A 16,910-nucleotide genomic window follows, 5' to 3' on the forward strand; every position below is an offset into this window, starting at 1 on the left:
CAGTGATTTTGCTGGTTTGGTTTTCTTTTAAACCCTACCCACCAGTGCATTTATGGGCAAGATTTGGTTTGTTTGTGATGCACATGGAATACTCTTAAATGCAAATCAGTCCTCTCCTAGAAGTTGTGCTATTTTATCCCCCATATATATTGATAAACCTGCCAGCTTAAGGGAGGAGCAGGAGGTTGCTGGAGTTTACTTTTGTAGTTTGACTTAAAATGCACTGTGGAGAGAAAGGGTTTACTTCAGTGCTTATGCTGTATCTCTGCTGCCAATCTGCAATAGTTACCATCATGCAATAGCAAACGTTTTAAAATAACAAACCATTGATTTTTATGACCAGCCATTTCCCTTTTGTCATGTTGCAATCTATTTCTCTGCACTTAGCACTAAAAATATTTTTCTTTTTTTTTTTTTCTGGTACAAGCAGTAATTTATTAGTTAAAATTTCAACTTCTGCAAATGAACATATCCAAAAAAAGTAATTGTCTTTTTTAAAAAAACTTTACTGTATTTCTTATGATAATACAGAGCCTGCTTTAAACCCCTTTCATTCAAGAAAACACTTTCCATTTTTTTCCTCATTTTTAATCAGTCTTTTAGCTGCATCTTGCTGGGGGAGGCAGAGATGTGTAGTCTGTCTCTCAGTCCTTCCCACATAGCAGGTTGTGTAAAAGGTTTGGAAAGCTGTTGAGGTTCATGACAAAGCTGTGTGACAGCCAATGACTCCTCCTTGTCCTCTCCCGGGAGGCATGTCTGGGTTTCCTTAACATCTGATTCTTAGAAACATCATCTCAATTCCAGCATCTCTCTATTTTGAAGTGGTTCACATTAAAAGAGTTAAAAATGCTTTGGATAAGATTGATTTTTAGCTTTTTTAAAGTGTTTTCCCCTCCAAATGATGAACTCTAAGGGGAATTTATAGAGAGTAGTCTTAGTTCCTTTCAACTTTTATTTTAGAGAACTGAGTGAACCCAATTCTCCTGTGCTGGTAAAGTCAGCTGCAGGCATTTCTGGTGATGCTGGACCTTCTCACTGTGGGTTCCTGGCTGGAACCACCTTCTCTCAGCATGGATGAACACTGTCCTCCACACAACGCCTCAGCACTATCTTCTGCAGTGATAGTAACCCCTAACACCATTTCTAAAGAAAGTTCTTTCCTGGTGTATCCCACACTGGTGCAGTTTTCTTCTGGGAGTTCTGTAACATTGACAGCCCATAGCGAGATATTACTTTGAGGGGAGGGGTTCTCTTGATCTGCTTTTTCAGCTGGTGGTTTCCTCCATTGCTAGTGGAAGCCTCCTTATCCAGAGATAACCTTTTGGGGATGTTTTAATGGCAAACGCAGTATAGGCTGTGAGGGGGTCACGTTTGCTTTGATAGGCAACTGCATCCCATCAGTTGCCAAAATACCCTTCAGGGGTATTTTCATCACTCCGTTTTATCTACAATTGTCCTGTGATTCACAGCTACATGACTCTGGTGTAAATGTGTCTTACAAGTGCTGTTGAAAATCACTTACAGCAGTTGGAACCATCTTTATGTTCAATATCTGACATCCTAACACGGCAGCATGGCACTCAGTTTATGTGGGGGAAGAAAGAGTTAGCATTGTACTAGTTTACATGTATGTATAAATGTCTAGAAAACCATAATATATGTTCTTAAAATCTATTAATCACAACCATATGTTATTTGGAAATAAGGGAACAAATGTAGTGGGCACTAGGCAGGAATGAGACTAGAAATGTCAGTAATTTATATGTCAATTAAATGTCACTTATGACAAAATCACAGTGACTTACTAATTAAAACATTAATTTTATTTTTCATAGTTTGTTTTTGCCTTGCCCTAGGTTTGAGCTGATTTTTTTTGCAGCCATATCTACTTTGTAAATCGATTGCCTTTCCCTTTGCAAGAGTCTCAGTATAGCAGAGAGACGATACTAATTCTTTACAGCAGGGAGTACAAATTTCTGCCTGCAGTGGGGAAGAATGGTTCATTCTGCAATGTCTGTTACCCTGCTGTTTCATTAACAACAGGACCCACTGATGTGTGAAAGGTGCTTGAGCATCTTATTATATAGGCATTAATAGTGAAACATGCAATGAAGGCAGCTCTGTCTGTGGCAGAGAAGGGCTCCCTGTGCATGGGCAGCCTCGGGAGGGCTGTCAGAGCAGCAGAAGGATCCAAGTGTCAGTGCCACCTTCGGTAGAAACTGCTCTCTGCGCTTTTCTCCCTTCTACAGAGAAGAAAGAAAACTGTTGGAAAGACAAATCTAAATAAATCAGCATTAGCTTTTGAACAAGGAGACCATCTAAGGTAGGAAATGTTAACTAGCTCTTTCAGTGCATAATGTTTGCTGAGATGCAAGGCATTTTGCAGCTTGGGAATGGTCTCTGGTTTGGTGCCACTTGCGTTTATCTGGGGCTGCTGGCTTGCAAAGGCAGGTTAATCATCAGTGCATTTATCTGAATTTGGCTGGGTAAGTGTTGACAGTTGATCTAGACTTTCTGCTTTAAAACAGGCAGCATTAAAAATACTCTCAGCAAGCAGATAAATAGCAATGCAAATGCTTTTTTCCTTATCTTTTTGCTTTTTCTGTAGCCCAGTTATATTGGTCTAGATTATTTTATTTTCTCCCACAACCTCATCTTTCTCCCACTTTCAGCCTTTCGCTTTTTAGCCATCTCTTCTCTCCAGAAATACAGAGCTATGCCTATCTGTCTTTATTGTCTGAACTGCTAAAAACTCACAAATTGTTTATGTGTCAGGAGAAAACTATACATTAAACCAAACTCTTTGCATAGCTTTTTACCCTGTAAATAATTTGTTAGGTTTATTGAAGAGCACTGAATGCCATTTGATGATAGCTTAAGACTTACATTTTTACCAAAGGAAAGGGTTCTGCAAACTACTTCTGAATTACATAGGGAAGTTTCGTATTTGAGAGAAACTGATTGATAGAGAAGAAAGAATGACTGTTCCAGGTTTTGTGAGGGCTTTTTATTTCTTTTCTCAGCTGCTTATTTGCTTTTCTTTTGAGAATTCCTCCCACATGTGTGGGGAAAGTCCTCAGTGGTGCTGCTGTGCATTTGTGCTTGTGTGGGTTTGTACATGTTAGTTTTAGTGCACCGTTTGATTTTTGAACGTGGCAGACTTGTGGTGTCCATTGCCTTTCCTCATACAAAAATGTAGTACCACTTAACTATCTCAAATTATCTGAATTGACTGAAAGGGTCGAAGGAGTGATTCCAGTAGTCACCCTGGTACCTGCTGAGCCTCAGACCCCAGCAGCAGAGTCTGCCTCCCTAAGCCGTGTGTTGCTGTGGTGATGCATTAACATCCAGAGCCATTTGGGTGTTCTTACATGTGAAACATTGCACCTCATGGATGTCTTCAGTCCCTCATCCAATTACTTTGTGTATTCTTTCATTCCTGGTGGTCCTCTGACGCACATCAGGGGAATGCTGCTCTTTCACAGCTCTGCAAAGCCCTGGACCTCCCTTGACCCTGTCAGCAGCAGAAGCCCCTGCCTCCAGCTCTATCCTGTAACCATGGCAGTGGTGCAGCAGTGAGTGCACTCAGTGACAGTTGCCTTTGTTGATAAAGTATCTCCAGGATGCTCTGGCCCATGTCAAAACAGTTCAACATGTCAGCTAATAGCAGGGGAGCAGCCTCTGACTCATTTCTTGTAGCTTTAAGATTTTTTCATCCTACTACCCTTTAGCATTTTTGGTGCTTTTACAAATTTCTCCCCCCCTTCCTCCCCCCCCCCTTCCCAACAAAGTAAGAACTTCTGAATGGTACATTGAACTGGAAATATGTAGATTAGGTCTGAAAGTAGAAACTTGCTACTTTAAGGAAGATTTATTAATGTCAGTTCTGTGTGTGACTGCAGCATTTCCACTCCCAGGTAAATCTAGTGATCCAGAATAGCAGACCTTACTTAGGCACAGAATGAGAGACAGCTTCTGTTCTTAAATGTTTACAGCCCAGATCACCATGTTCAGCTTGAAAAAAGCTTTGCTGGCTTCTTCTGGTAAATGGGGCTGTTTCTCCAGGGCTGTTCAGTGTTGGTTGAGCTTCATCCTTCCCATCTGAGATGGGTGTGCTAAACACACAGCTGCAAAGTTGAAAATTAAGGAGAATATGTCTGCAAGTAATCTTTCTCCTCCTTCACTCCCTCTCTCCTATCAAGAGTTGGCATAAGTGAGAGCCAGCTGCAGCTTGTCTTGGCCCCTAGGTGGGTTTTGAGGAGTGGGAAAGGAAAGTGGAAAAGAAATAAAGGAGATTTGTTGAGCAGATGGAAAACAGAAGCCTCTTCCAGTCTCAGTGGGTGGCAAGAAAAATTGCAAAGCTGAGAAGAAAAAGACAAAGGCAGATCAGTCACTCCATAACAGAAACAACTGAGTGCAAAAATCAGTGGTTTTAGGTATGACAGACTGTTTTGATTCATAAGACCATTTTGATTTATAAGAACATTTACAAATTCAGTAGAAAAAAGGCACTGTTGTCCTTTTCCAGATTTTATCGGATTTTGGCAGGGCTGAATTTGGGCCGGAGCCAGAACTTGTTTGCAGATGTCACAGAATGATATTACAGTTGTAATAGTGCTAGTTTTCCTTCTATTATTTATTTTTTTCTCAATTATCCCCTTTATGATTTTTAATTACTTTTATTTTCTCCCACAACCATTAGAAACTTCTTCCTCTGTGAGTTCAGTATTATAGTAAGTTGTTATCATTCTGAGATAAATGTTCCTGTTGGTACATTTGATCTGCACCTTATACCTGGAAGAATAAGGAGTGTGTGGGAAGCAATTAAAATGACTCAAATGTGGGAAGGAATTCTCAAGGCTCTGCAAAGCACAGCAGGATGAGCCAGAACCAAGACAACATTAAATAACTGTACATGTGAGATTGCTAAAGCTGTAGCTAATGCTACAGGTGTGCATAGTGAACATTTCATGTGACTGTTTCTTGGCATCCAGTAGGATGAAAAATGAATCCAGTAAGGAGGAGATGAGGAGAATGATTGATATGAAACATTACACTGCATTTACAGTGGTGTAAATCCTGATGAAAACAGTTCATTTGTCCTGGCATGCTGTTGAAGTGAGTCAGTGGTGAGTCAGGTCCACTGTGACTAAGAGAATTACTGAGAGTTTTTCTCCACAGAATTCTGTCTTTAACACTTTTTTTCTCCTCAACACTGTTGTATGACATAAACAATAGACATTTTGCCAAATACCTCTCCCTTGACAGTGTTGCCTGTCCCTTCAAACCCAGTAGATAAAATGACAGCTGTTTACTAACTTTGCCATTACTGTATACAACTATTACTGAGTAATTCTTTGAGTCCTTCTGTTGCATATGCAAAACTCTGGCTTTGCTAGAAATGAGAGTGGAGATTTTATGTGATTCCACTTAAGGCTGTTAACTGAGCAGAGTGTTATATGCCAAGCACAAAGGGTATTTTCTGAATAGCATCACTCTAATTTGAATATACCCCTTAGAATTCAGTTTATGGAAGGAAGCCAGTATAGTCCTTGTAACATGTCACAATGTGGATGCAGTGGCACAGTTATCAGTGTGTGCATCCACTGATAACACTTGATGGTGCAGTGCTGTGCACCCTCTTCATGGTACTCCTGAGAGAAAGACAGGACAAACATCTGAGCCCTAGATTTTACACAGCCTTTTGGATTAAATGCACACTGTGCAATGTGGGTTGAAGCACTGGCCAAGAGCAGGAGGGTTGTATTAAGACGTGGGAATAAGCAAGAACAACTCCTAATTGGGTTTGCCTAATTGGTGGAATAACTTGATAGGAAAATTTTCTAAGCCAGTTCTGTTCTCTGTGTTTTCTAAGCCAGTTCTCTCTGCTGTTAGGTCAGAGAGTTATTAGATATCATATCTAATGTAGTTCTGCTTGCAGAAATTAAAACCTTATCTCAGCCAAAGTCGGGGATCTGCATTTACTTAAAGAAATTGGGAATTTGCCTTTATAAATAAATGAAGTGACTGATTGGGCTATTTAACAACAAAATGCTGCATCACATTCAAAAGTGTTATTAAATTTCATAAAAATAAACCTGTGCTTCATTTTCAGTTTCCTGTACATTCCTGGCACCTAAAAAAAAGCGTAATTCATTCACATAATGGCCTAATATCTTAGTAAAAACAATAATTTGGGGAATGAATGAAGAAGTATAAACAGGATGAATTAAATATCCATTAAAGCAGTTCAGTGATTTTCCACCTTTTTTATTTATATACTCTGAAAAAAATATTCCAAGTGAAAGTACATGCTCCTCAATGTTGAGTTTAAAATGATAGATAATGAAGCAGATACAAAATGATAGATAATGGGAGCAGAACAGAACCAGCAGATTTTAAGGAAGATTTCCAAAGAATGCAAGAACTAGCCATGTGATTTTGGTGGAGGACAACCATGATAGTTGAGGGGTTGGAGCACATATTCTGAGGAGATGCTCAAGGAGCTGAACTTGTTCAGCCTAGGAAAGTGATGGCTTTAATTGGACGTCATTGTAGTGTTCCCATACGTATGAGGAGGCCCTTGAGGATGTGGAGACAAGCACCTTGCTGAGACACATGGTGGGACATCAGGAGACAACTGTCATAAATTTAAAGCAGGGAGGTTCTGACTGGATAAAAAGGGAAAAAAATTCACTGTGAGTAACTTAAGAATAACTACTATCCATTGGAGCAATATTCTCAGAGGTTGTGCAGTCTCCATCCTTGAAGATTTTCAGTATTCAACTGAAAAAGTTCCTTGGCAGACTGATCTGAATTGATTATCAACCCTGCTTTGAGCAGGAGGTTGGATTAGATGAATTATTCTATCATTATGTGATCACTTGCACACTTCCTGACTTTAAACTGAATTCTATTTCTGTTGCCTGTACTATGAAGTTTACTTGAAGGAGTATCAGTGTCCTTTAATGAACAAATGGGAATGTCCATGGGAATGGCATTACTCAGGAAGTGGAGACAAAATATACAAAAGAGAATAATGTGTTGTCTAATCGATGTTTTACATTTTCACCCATCCCTACATTGCCTAAGTATTTTTCCCCTTCCCATCCCATACAAATAGTAAGTTCCCTCCACTTAAAAAAGCAACAGAAATCAAGTCATATGTCTTCTATGAGATCTTTAATACTGCATTTCAGGTTGAGAAGCTGCCTGATGGGAGGGATTATTGACTGTCAGTGGTTTTGTGCTTAAATTGTTTCTCTTTGCTTGGACAGGTGGTTGTCTGGTGATGACACAGCTCTCCAACAAATTTATTCCATGTGAAAAGCTTTTAACTAAGAATGCTTTATACCAGTCTTTGTGGGCTTTGTTTGTGGGTCAGGCAGCTGCACCATGCCTTGGCAAACCCACCAACTCAGTGATTTGCAGGCTGTTTTTCATTATTTCTATTCAGGGTAAGGTACAGTTAGGACTTGACTTGGGGATTTTAGAGTATGAGGCTGGCAGGATTTGGATCTTCTTCAATATACAATACTTAGTGGTAATGAGGAACTATTGTAGCAACTAGATTGTATTATACACTCAAAATGGAAAATATGCTTTGATATGATTAAACCATTGCAACAATCTAACCTTTTGTCACTTCCACAAACGTTTTACTCCCAGCAATATAATGTCAATTGCCTCTATGCATTTTGATAACAAGATAGATTTTTTTTTTTATTGTTATTACTTTTAATTTTTACAGGAAAAAGTTTCACTGATAGCTTTTAATTCTCAGGAAACGAATCATATAGTTGTAAGTTTAGCTAGTATGTTAAACAATTTTCCGTACTTTCTATCTCCCCTTTACTAATTACTTCATTGAGTAATGTAATGAGGATATACTTAGACTTCAGTGATGAATCAGACATCAGAAATCTTGAGTCTTCCTTCCAGGACTCAGCTCACTCTGAGCTTTAGGCTGCTCAATTTCTCATGTGTCAACTACATAAGCAATTATTGCTCATCAACTGCAGTTAACAATTATATCAATCACACTTCCAGAAACAGCATGAGCGATCAGACAAGCAATGTCATTGTGGTAGAGTTACAGTTATTGTGCATATCATCTTTTATATATTCTACCACTTCATCACTTATGGCAGCCATAGCCAGAAAATGAGCACAGTTTTTTGCTGAGCTGTCTGCAGTAATGTAATATATTTTTCCTGGGTGATGACAGCTAATTTAAAACTCAAATTTAACTAGTTAAGTTATTCCTTTTGGTATGAACTGCTGTAGTTTTGCTAGTGCTGTATGTTTTCCAAGCCTGGTGACCATACTGTTCTGAAGACTTTCAAGTAACACACCTTACTGTCTCCAAATTATGCTTTGAACGATGCAATTCACATTTGTCATATCAGCTTTATTCTCCTTTTACTTAGTTCAAGCCATCAAGTTGTGAGAAATGAGAAAAGGTGGTTATGCGTACTTCATTGCAGAGCTCTCTGGTCCTGCTTTAAGTGAAGCATGGGTTTGTCTGTGGATGTGCTGTGGGCCAGGTTGCAACACTGAGATGGTCCCTGTGCTCAGGGCAGGAGGTCCATATTGATCAGCCCAGATAAACATCATTTCTCCTGTTGATCTGCCCAGAAGGCCCTTCCTTCTCTGCAGAGGAGACTTCACATTCAAAGAGGTCTCTTATACCTAAAGGGAAAGAAGTAACTCATAATACTTTGTCTCAGAGTGTTGAGGGCTGTTTTGACTGCATTTAAGTTGCACACACTGAGTTCAGCTTGGTGATTGTGGAAAGCTGGTTCATGGTCAGTTGAAGAAAAATTAAATTGTAGGTATATGTACTGTATTACTAATGATACACTTTGCTATTCAGGTTTGAGGTAATCTCAGCTGAAAATTACTCTTCAAATTGATGTTCACAATAATACTATACTCACATTTGGATTCCTGGGCACAAAGACCTGGTGCAGCCTTGAAGCGATTGTAGGATATTGAGGAGTTTTTTATAACCTATCACTTGAACCATAAGAGATCTCTTAGAGATGAATGTTGCTTCTTCTGTCCTGTGAGTGTGTTGGTATTTTATTAAACACTGAGACAACAATCTGTCAAACTAAGCTTTCAAACTGTGCAAAGAAGAACTAACCATATGGTTAGGAATTTGTTTGCTGCATTGAACTACCTCATATCAATATAAGCAAGAAGAGAAAAAATGATGAGGTCTTTATTACAACTAAACCAAAACCATGCAATATTTGCTGCCCTAAGCTTATAAAATAGCTGGGTTCTGCTGGAACCAGTTGTTCATCTATGAGACCAAGCCCCTGAAATTGGAGGGACAGAAGAAAAGGGCACTGGTGAAAGCCTCCTTGGGATTTACCCCAGGGACTCTGATTCAGACTCAGGTCTGAGGTTTGAATATAATTTATGATATCTAATCAGGGTAACCGCATATACATATCAGTAAATGGTGTTAGTTAATTCCTGCATCGGCTGCCTAGCCTCAGGTTCAGCTAGCACCTCTCATTTAAAAACATGGTGTGGTCTTTTTTAAATACTTCCAAGTGTTGAAGTGTCTGCTATGTCTTGTCTTCTGTGCTTTGATTAGAAGGACAAAAAAAAATTAAGGGGTGATAAAAGTCACTGTCAGCACTTAGACTTATATGAAAATTTTTGAGTTTGTGCCATTTTAATTCAGAGATACTTATGCAAAATGCATTGGAGTTCTGGTGTGATCATCAGCAAAAAGATTACTGTACTTTCATCCCCTAATTTTTCTGTTACAGTTGTGTCTAGGTTATAAAAGAGGTTTTTCTGTGCCATTGTATATCTAGTTGATATTACTGACTATGCAAGTGAATTCACCAAGTGAATTAAAATTATATATTTGGTTATACTGTTAAATTTAGGGAAATAGTCTTTGTTCTGTGATGCATCCAGGTTATCTGAGAATTTGTCCTGGCAGTTTATTTTAGCAAAGAAGTCGTTTAATTCACTTAGAGAATGTTAGCCTGGGAATTGTATCATCTGTGCTAAATCAGTTGAGTTATTGAGGTTATGCATTCCATTAGCAATGCTTGTGCACTTCCAAGGGAAATTATATTTCTTTTCAATTTGATATGCCAAACATAAATTTATCTGGTGGTTGAATATACTCTTCTGTGCTTAAACACCTGCACTAAGTCAAGCAATTTTAAACCTGAAGTTTAAGCTCGATACTGATACTTTGTGGTCTAGGGATTTAAAGGTGTTATCACAGATAGTAGTGACCATCTTCCATGTCTAAAATTGCAAAAATCACTCTGCACAAATTATAACATAAAAAGAGTGAGCTGGAGCAGAGCTGTTTTCGGAATGGCAAATCTGATGTGCTGTGTTGGTCTTCATTGCCAATCTGAAATGCTGCAGCAGGTTTTCAGGAGTGAATCAAGTTAGCACTGATGCAGTAAAACTGGAGAGTCTTTAACCTAGATTTACTGCATTCCTGTGATTGGTATTGTGAATGGCAAAACAGCCCCCAGACACACATTACATTCTTTAATGTAAATGCTTCTGAAAGCTTTGAAATTCAGTGAATAAGAAAGAGTTAGAAAAGTCACCTTTGTAGAACAGGGCTAAATCTCTAGATTGATAGAAGGGGATGTGCAGTGCTGTGAGAGCCTGTTTACATGCTGAAGGCAGTGGGGCAGTAGTTGATAGTAGTTTCTTAAAGGCATCCACAATCCTAGTAGCACTTCCAGTGTTTTTCAGGTAAGCAGGTTATGAGACATTCTACATGCACCAAAATGGACATATTTTTAACTTTGGGAGAATTTCTACTAAAGTCAGGCTTAGCTTAATCTTAAATTAAACCTAGTTTACTTTAGCTCTAAGCTGTAGAGTTACTTGTTCTCCCAGCTTTTGTTCCTAGTGGAAGACCTTAAGCCATTTAAACCCTGGGCAATTCTGTTTAGCTTGGAAGAGTGTGAGGTCAAAAAGGGAAAAGGAGATGCCAATATCTGGCTTTCAATTCCGTAGGGATTTTGAAGAGTCAGGAGTGCTGGGAGCATGTGCAAGAGCTGTCTTTGGGACATTGTTTTGTGAGTGCCATCTGAAAGATGGGGTGGGAGTGCAGTTTGGAGGGACTGGCCCATGTTGTTCACTCAGCAGAGCACAACTCCATCACTGCTGGTTTTGTCAACGTTGCAGATAATTGAGAATTTAAATTTATGAAAAGTGGTAAGTTACTAAGCAGTTCTGAGCAAGCTGAGGGCTCAGTTCTGTTCTCATTGTAGTCAATGAAAACAGTGGTGTTAAATTATGTGGATTAATCTCTGAACAGATGGCAAAACTCTTGGCCTGTCCATGTGAGGGTGTGAGTGCACAGTACCCAAAACTGCCTGCTCTGACTTACTGTCCTATAGGCAGGCTGGACACATTCCTCATGGAACTCTTTAGTAAAAGTTACCTGCAAGACACTTTCAAAACAGCTACAAACATTCTTTGCAAAGAATGGTTTTTGCTGAGCATTATGATTATGTATTCAATTGATGCATGATGAACATAAGAGTTGCAAATCTGTGCTCAAGGTTATGACCTTCCAAATTCCTTGTACATGTAAGTCCTAAGCTACCCTGCACTTGGTTTACAGGGAAAATGTGTTCATTGCATAAATTTGTTTCTGTCCTGAAAATTCAGAGGCTTAACTATTGCACAAAAACTTTTTTTGCTTCATGTAGGCAAGATCATAATTACATTTTAAAGCATGAATTGTCTAGAATGACAAATCAGCATTGTGGTTGTAGGAGACTGTTGAAATAATTGTCATAATTAACTATATTATTCAAGAGAATGAAAGAAAAAGTGGTAAATTGATCACTATACTTAATCATCTGTACCTTCTTTCTGAACAGGCAGGAGAAAAGCATTATCACCCAACCTGCGCACGATGTGTCAGGTGCAATCAGATGTTTGCAGAAGGAGAAGAAATGTATCTTCAAGGTAAATCACACAAACAAAAAAATAAAACAGTTACACTTGGCTCTCTTGCCCACACCTGCTTGCCCACACCATGGGTATGCACAGGAGAAATTCAGTGTTACAGGACTTTTGCAATAAAGTATGCAATGGGAAAGAAAGTAGTTTGACATAAATATGAGCTGAAATCCTTCACATGTCGCTCTACTACACTGATCAAAGAAAATTGCTTACACAGTTAAATACAAAGGAAAACTTTTCAAAGGAAAACAGAAAAGAGAAACTCAGAAGGATGTGGGAGCTGCAAGGCTGGTGTATTCTCCTAAAATCACATGCCTGCCCAGATCTATGTTTACAACTTTGCAATTGTCCGTGGTTTTCTAGAAGCGTACTTTGAAATTTTTCCTTTAACTGGAAAAGTTAGACTTGATTTAGAGCACGGCAGTGGTCTCAGTAAGATCTAATTATGGTTTAGTACTTTATTTTAAATTAAAGTTTTATTGTGACTTTGGTTTTCAACAAGAACTAGCTCATTAAAGGACATAGTGATACTTGTCTGTGCTCGTGAATTTTCCCTCAGGAGCCAGAAAATGCTGTTCTTCCAGTTGAAAAGGATCTTAGCAGTGCTGAAACCCCATATGAAATCAATGCTTTTAAAAAGTACATCAAACTACAAATTTGTTTCTAGATTTCAAACCTTCTGAAACTTGTTTGCAAGTCAATTTTTTTTTAAGTTCCATTTGTTGTGAGGGTGGATATTTGTGGGTTTTGTTCTGATTATTAGTTCAAATAATAGCAAGGTATGGTTATGTTGTATTTATTTGGATGTGTTTTCTGACGCATGGAATGTTGACACCAGCTTACTGTCATACCCTTTTTGTCTTCACATGGAGAGCACTTTCCATTGAAAACTGGTGTTAATGCCATGAAAGAACAATGATCAGTTATTTGGACTATCTAACCTGTTAAATAATAAAAATTGTTGGAGCCCAGGGTTTTGTAATGTGTTCTTCATCCTCTTAATAAACTACTGTAAAGTTACTTTAGGTGTTATGTGCTCCTTAGCAGAAATCTTCAGTAGTCATCTAACAGGCAGCTTTTTGGATGAAAGGACTTTTCTCTTCAGTGTGAAAATGTTCCCAGACAGTGTTGCTTGGCTATAGACAGGAGTAGTTAAAAAAAAAAAAAAAAAAGTAATCTAAATACTTCTTAAATCCATTGGGATAATTTGAAGCAATTTAAGGGACAAATAGGGCAAGTTGAAATCCACTTGTAAATGGAAGATAACTTAGCATTAAATTTAAAGGTGCTATAAAAATGTTTTTTAGTCATTCGGTAACAAAAAACCCAGTAACTTAGTAAACATAATGTATCTGGTCTGTTCTTATAGGTACTCTTTTACTGCAAGAGTCTGGGTTCATCTGGGTTATTTTTGTGAAATAAATTCTAATGATCTCCATCTGTCTTCTGGGAAATAGGCTGTTTCTATCTTGTTTCCAAAATCCACTAGTTAGAAAACTATCAAACTGCTGTGAAAACAAAGTATTTCCAATAACTCTTCTTGATACTCTCCACCCAGTATAAACATTAAGTATTTATTATGCAAAGGTTCTCAGATTCCAGTTGAGTCAGGCAGAAGTTGTAGTGCACTCACGTTGTTTACCTCTGGAGCTTTAATCTGTGGCATGTCTGAGATTGGACTGGCATAAACATAAAAATTTCTTCTTACTAGTAAAACTTGCAAATAATTATTTTATTTTATATCATTATACAAATTCCACTTCTACTGAACACTATTTTAAACATCATGTTCAACTTTTTGAAATATTTTTTTCCTTTGTGACTAGTGCAAAACTATTCAAGTTTCTATCTCACACTCGTTGTTTACTTACATCTCATCAAGAGCCTCGTTTCAATACCTGTATGCAATAGAGAATTGGTTCATTTGGTATCTCCTGCTTCCTCCATGATGGACATTCCTCCTTGAGTTTATGCAGTTCCTTAGTAGCTGACTTACAGGAGACAAACAGATGGAAAGTGCAAGATTGGAACAGTGAATAAATGATAAATGATAGGCTGGATTTTCAGCTAGGGTTACAAGGCACAATACTATTCTATCCCACCATGGTGTGCTATTGTGTATGACCCAAGCCTGACTACTACAAAAAAAACATATTTTAGGATTGTATGAAATTCTAGTGTAGGAAATTGTGACTAGATATAAAGAAAAAAGTTGCCATGAAACAGGCTGCCCAGAGATGCAGTGGAACCTCCATCCTTGGAGATAGGCAAAGCCCAGCTGGACACAGCCCTGCCTGCCCTAATGGGACTTGCCCTGAGCAGGAGGTTGGACTGGTGGAGCTCCAGAAATCCCATATCACACTTCCTAGGACTCAGATTTTGATGTTGATCTGCCATACTGAGGTACATGTAGCTTTCTGAAGTCTTTGAAATGTCTATGATCAGGCTCACTGGGATTGAGAGGTTGTAGTCTTGACCTCTGAAAGTATCCTGCACTAGCAGGGGAATTAGTCAGTAACCTACATCTTATAAATCCTTATAGGAGGGTTTAATAAGGTTCTTATTTTGAACTTTTTTAATGTTCTTATCGTGGAGCTGAATTAAGCAGAACTTTGAATTTACTTTATAGGAATATCCATTTGGCATCCACTTTGTAGACAGGCTGCAAAGGCTGAAGAAAAAAACAAGGTAAAAAACTGCATTTTTACTCAGTGTTATTTGATTGCCATATTATTCTCTATCTTTTTTTTTTTTTTTTTTTTTTTTTTTTCAGCAGTCATGGATAGAAGAGTTTGGAAAATTTTCACTACTGTAATTTTAAATTTTAAATGATAGGAATCTAGTTGGCTAATGAAATGTAATCATGTAATATAAATACTCTGCTTTTAATCAGTGATTAAAGATACAAATTAAGGAGAATGTTGACCTAAGAGTTATATATATAAACTGAATAAGTAAAAATGTGAAAATATGAATAAGAAAAAAAAAAGTTAATTTTTAACTTCTGTCTGATTATGATGTTATCAGTTCATTACTTCTTTTCTTGTGGCTCTAAACTTAAAAGATCAGAGGACTTTCACTTTATTTGTTTTTACAAAAAAATAAATATCCTTGGAGTTTCTGTTTTATTATTTTTTTCTAAAATGTTGGCAAGCCAGCCACAATTTAATTTAATCTCTGGCTTTAAGTACCTCCTTAAGTTGGATGATTGTGCACCTCTCTGTATGCAAGAGGAAAAGGGGGGAATTCTGGCAGAAGTTTAGCAGATAAATAAGCTGTCCCTAGGACATGAAGAATTAATAATCTTTCTGAAGTGGTGGGAATGAGTTACAACTATCTCATTTAATGTAGAGGCCAAGTGTGGGTTTTTCACTTCTGATATTCTCTGATGCTCCAAGTGGTGCCCTTGGTATCCTTGTTCAGAAAAGCTCTGCTTTGGTTCAAGGCTTGGAGGAAGGCACATGGGCAAGTCAGAACAGCAGGCGGCATCCATAAAAGGATTACTAAATCTGGTGTGTTAGAAAGTCCAACTTTGACTAAATTACAGCTTGAAAAAAAAAAAATGTTTGGGCTTTACCCTAAAAAGGATCTTGGCTGTAGTTTTTGTACCCATGTGTTTGAGAAGTGATTGCTTGGTTTATGACAAGCTCTGAATATCAAATAATTTTCCCTAGTAGCTTTTCTTCTTCCTTGAGTGTTTTCTATTTTCTGATCTTTATGTTCATTATTGAAAAATTAAAACCAGAAGGAAGGATGCCATTTTTAAGAGAGTAATAATGAACTTTTCAGCACAACTTGTAAAGTCTGGAATGAGATCTACTTCTTGAGAAATTTACTGTTCGACCTTGCAGTTTGTTGTTTTTAAGTTATCTTCCTATATATAGATATATGAACAGCATGCAATTAAAGTAGGTGACAAAGGCAAAAGGAGAAAGTGGCAGCATGCTCCAAAACTTTGAAGATGGAGTGGAGAGGAAAAAGAAGTTGTGAAAGAGAGTGACAGCATAAAGAAAGATGATGGGAGAGTGAGATTTTAAGCAGAAGGGAAGAAGCTGGAAAAGACAGGAGAAATCAAAGCAGGAAAGTAAGGTCTATAAAGAGGCTTTTAGGGAAAAGAGGTAGGTGGAAGAAGAAGAAAAATGTGTAGTACAGAAAATGAACTAAGCAATAGAGTCAACAAAGGTGTGAGGTTTTATTGAAAAAGCTGGGAGATGGTGTGGAGCAGGCATGGATGGGGATGCTAAAAGGGGTAATGGATCATGAAAAGAATAAAGAACATGTGTGCAATGTGGGATATCTGATATCCAATTTCATAGCCACCAGTATCCTCCAAGTCCTTCTTCTCCCTTCACCACCCAGTTTGTGGAGGTGGTGCTGGAGATTCCCTGACCCTGTCAGGACCTTGCACTTGGCCTTGTTGAATTTCATGAGGTTTGCATGGCCCCACTTCTCAAGCCTATCAGGATCCCTGTGGATGGCATCCCTTCCCTCCAGCGCATTGTCCCTACCACACAGCAGGCTGTCAGCTGTAGGTTTGCCAAGGATGTTCTCAGTGCCACTGTCTGGGTCATGGATGAGGAAATGCTCTGGGCCATTCGTTCTGAAGAGCAGGGATAAAAAGCCATGTGTAAAACAATTCTTGCATTTTTGAAAGGTTGAATATATTGTCTGCAAGTGTTCTTTTATTTTTAACTCCATGTTTTGAGCTCTCTATAATATGCCATTTTTGGGTGGTAGAGATTGAATTAAATTAAATGCTTGTATGCTTTTTTTGAAATAACAGTTACATTATCTTTGTCTCTCCTGTATTTCCTATCTATTTCACTTTTCCTGCCATAGGAAACTAGGACTTCCTCTGAGAGTATTATTTCTGTACCTGCTTCAAGTACATCAGGTTCCCCAAGCCGTGTGATCTATGTGAGTATTTCTCA

At 38.2% G+C, this 16,910-nt stretch overlaps 1 protein-coding gene across 15 annotated transcripts in view; it reads left to right on the forward strand.

The window, feature by feature from the left end:
• ABLIM2 (actin binding LIM protein family member 2) overlaps positions 1 to 16,910 on the forward strand; it is a 167,992-nt gene that overhangs the window by 107,190 nt on the left and 43,892 nt on the right. For all 15 annotated transcript variants that reach the window (XM_072927966.1, XM_072927968.1, XM_072927971.1 and 12 more), the window contains 3 exons: positions 11,895 to 11,982; positions 14,609 to 14,667; positions 16,819 to 16,896. In XM_072927966.1, coding sequence (XP_072784067.1) covers positions 11,895 to 11,982; positions 14,609 to 14,667; positions 16,819 to 16,896 — 225 coding nt within the window. The remainder of the gene's footprint in view (positions 1 to 11,894; positions 11,983 to 14,608; positions 14,668 to 16,818; positions 16,897 to 16,910) is intronic.

Source organism: Taeniopygia guttata, chromosome 4, assembly GCF_048771995.1.
Source record: "Taeniopygia guttata chromosome 4, bTaeGut7.mat, whole genome shotgun sequence".
NCBI classification, from domain to species: domain Eukaryota; kingdom Metazoa; phylum Chordata; class Aves; order Passeriformes; family Estrildidae; genus Taeniopygia; species Taeniopygia guttata.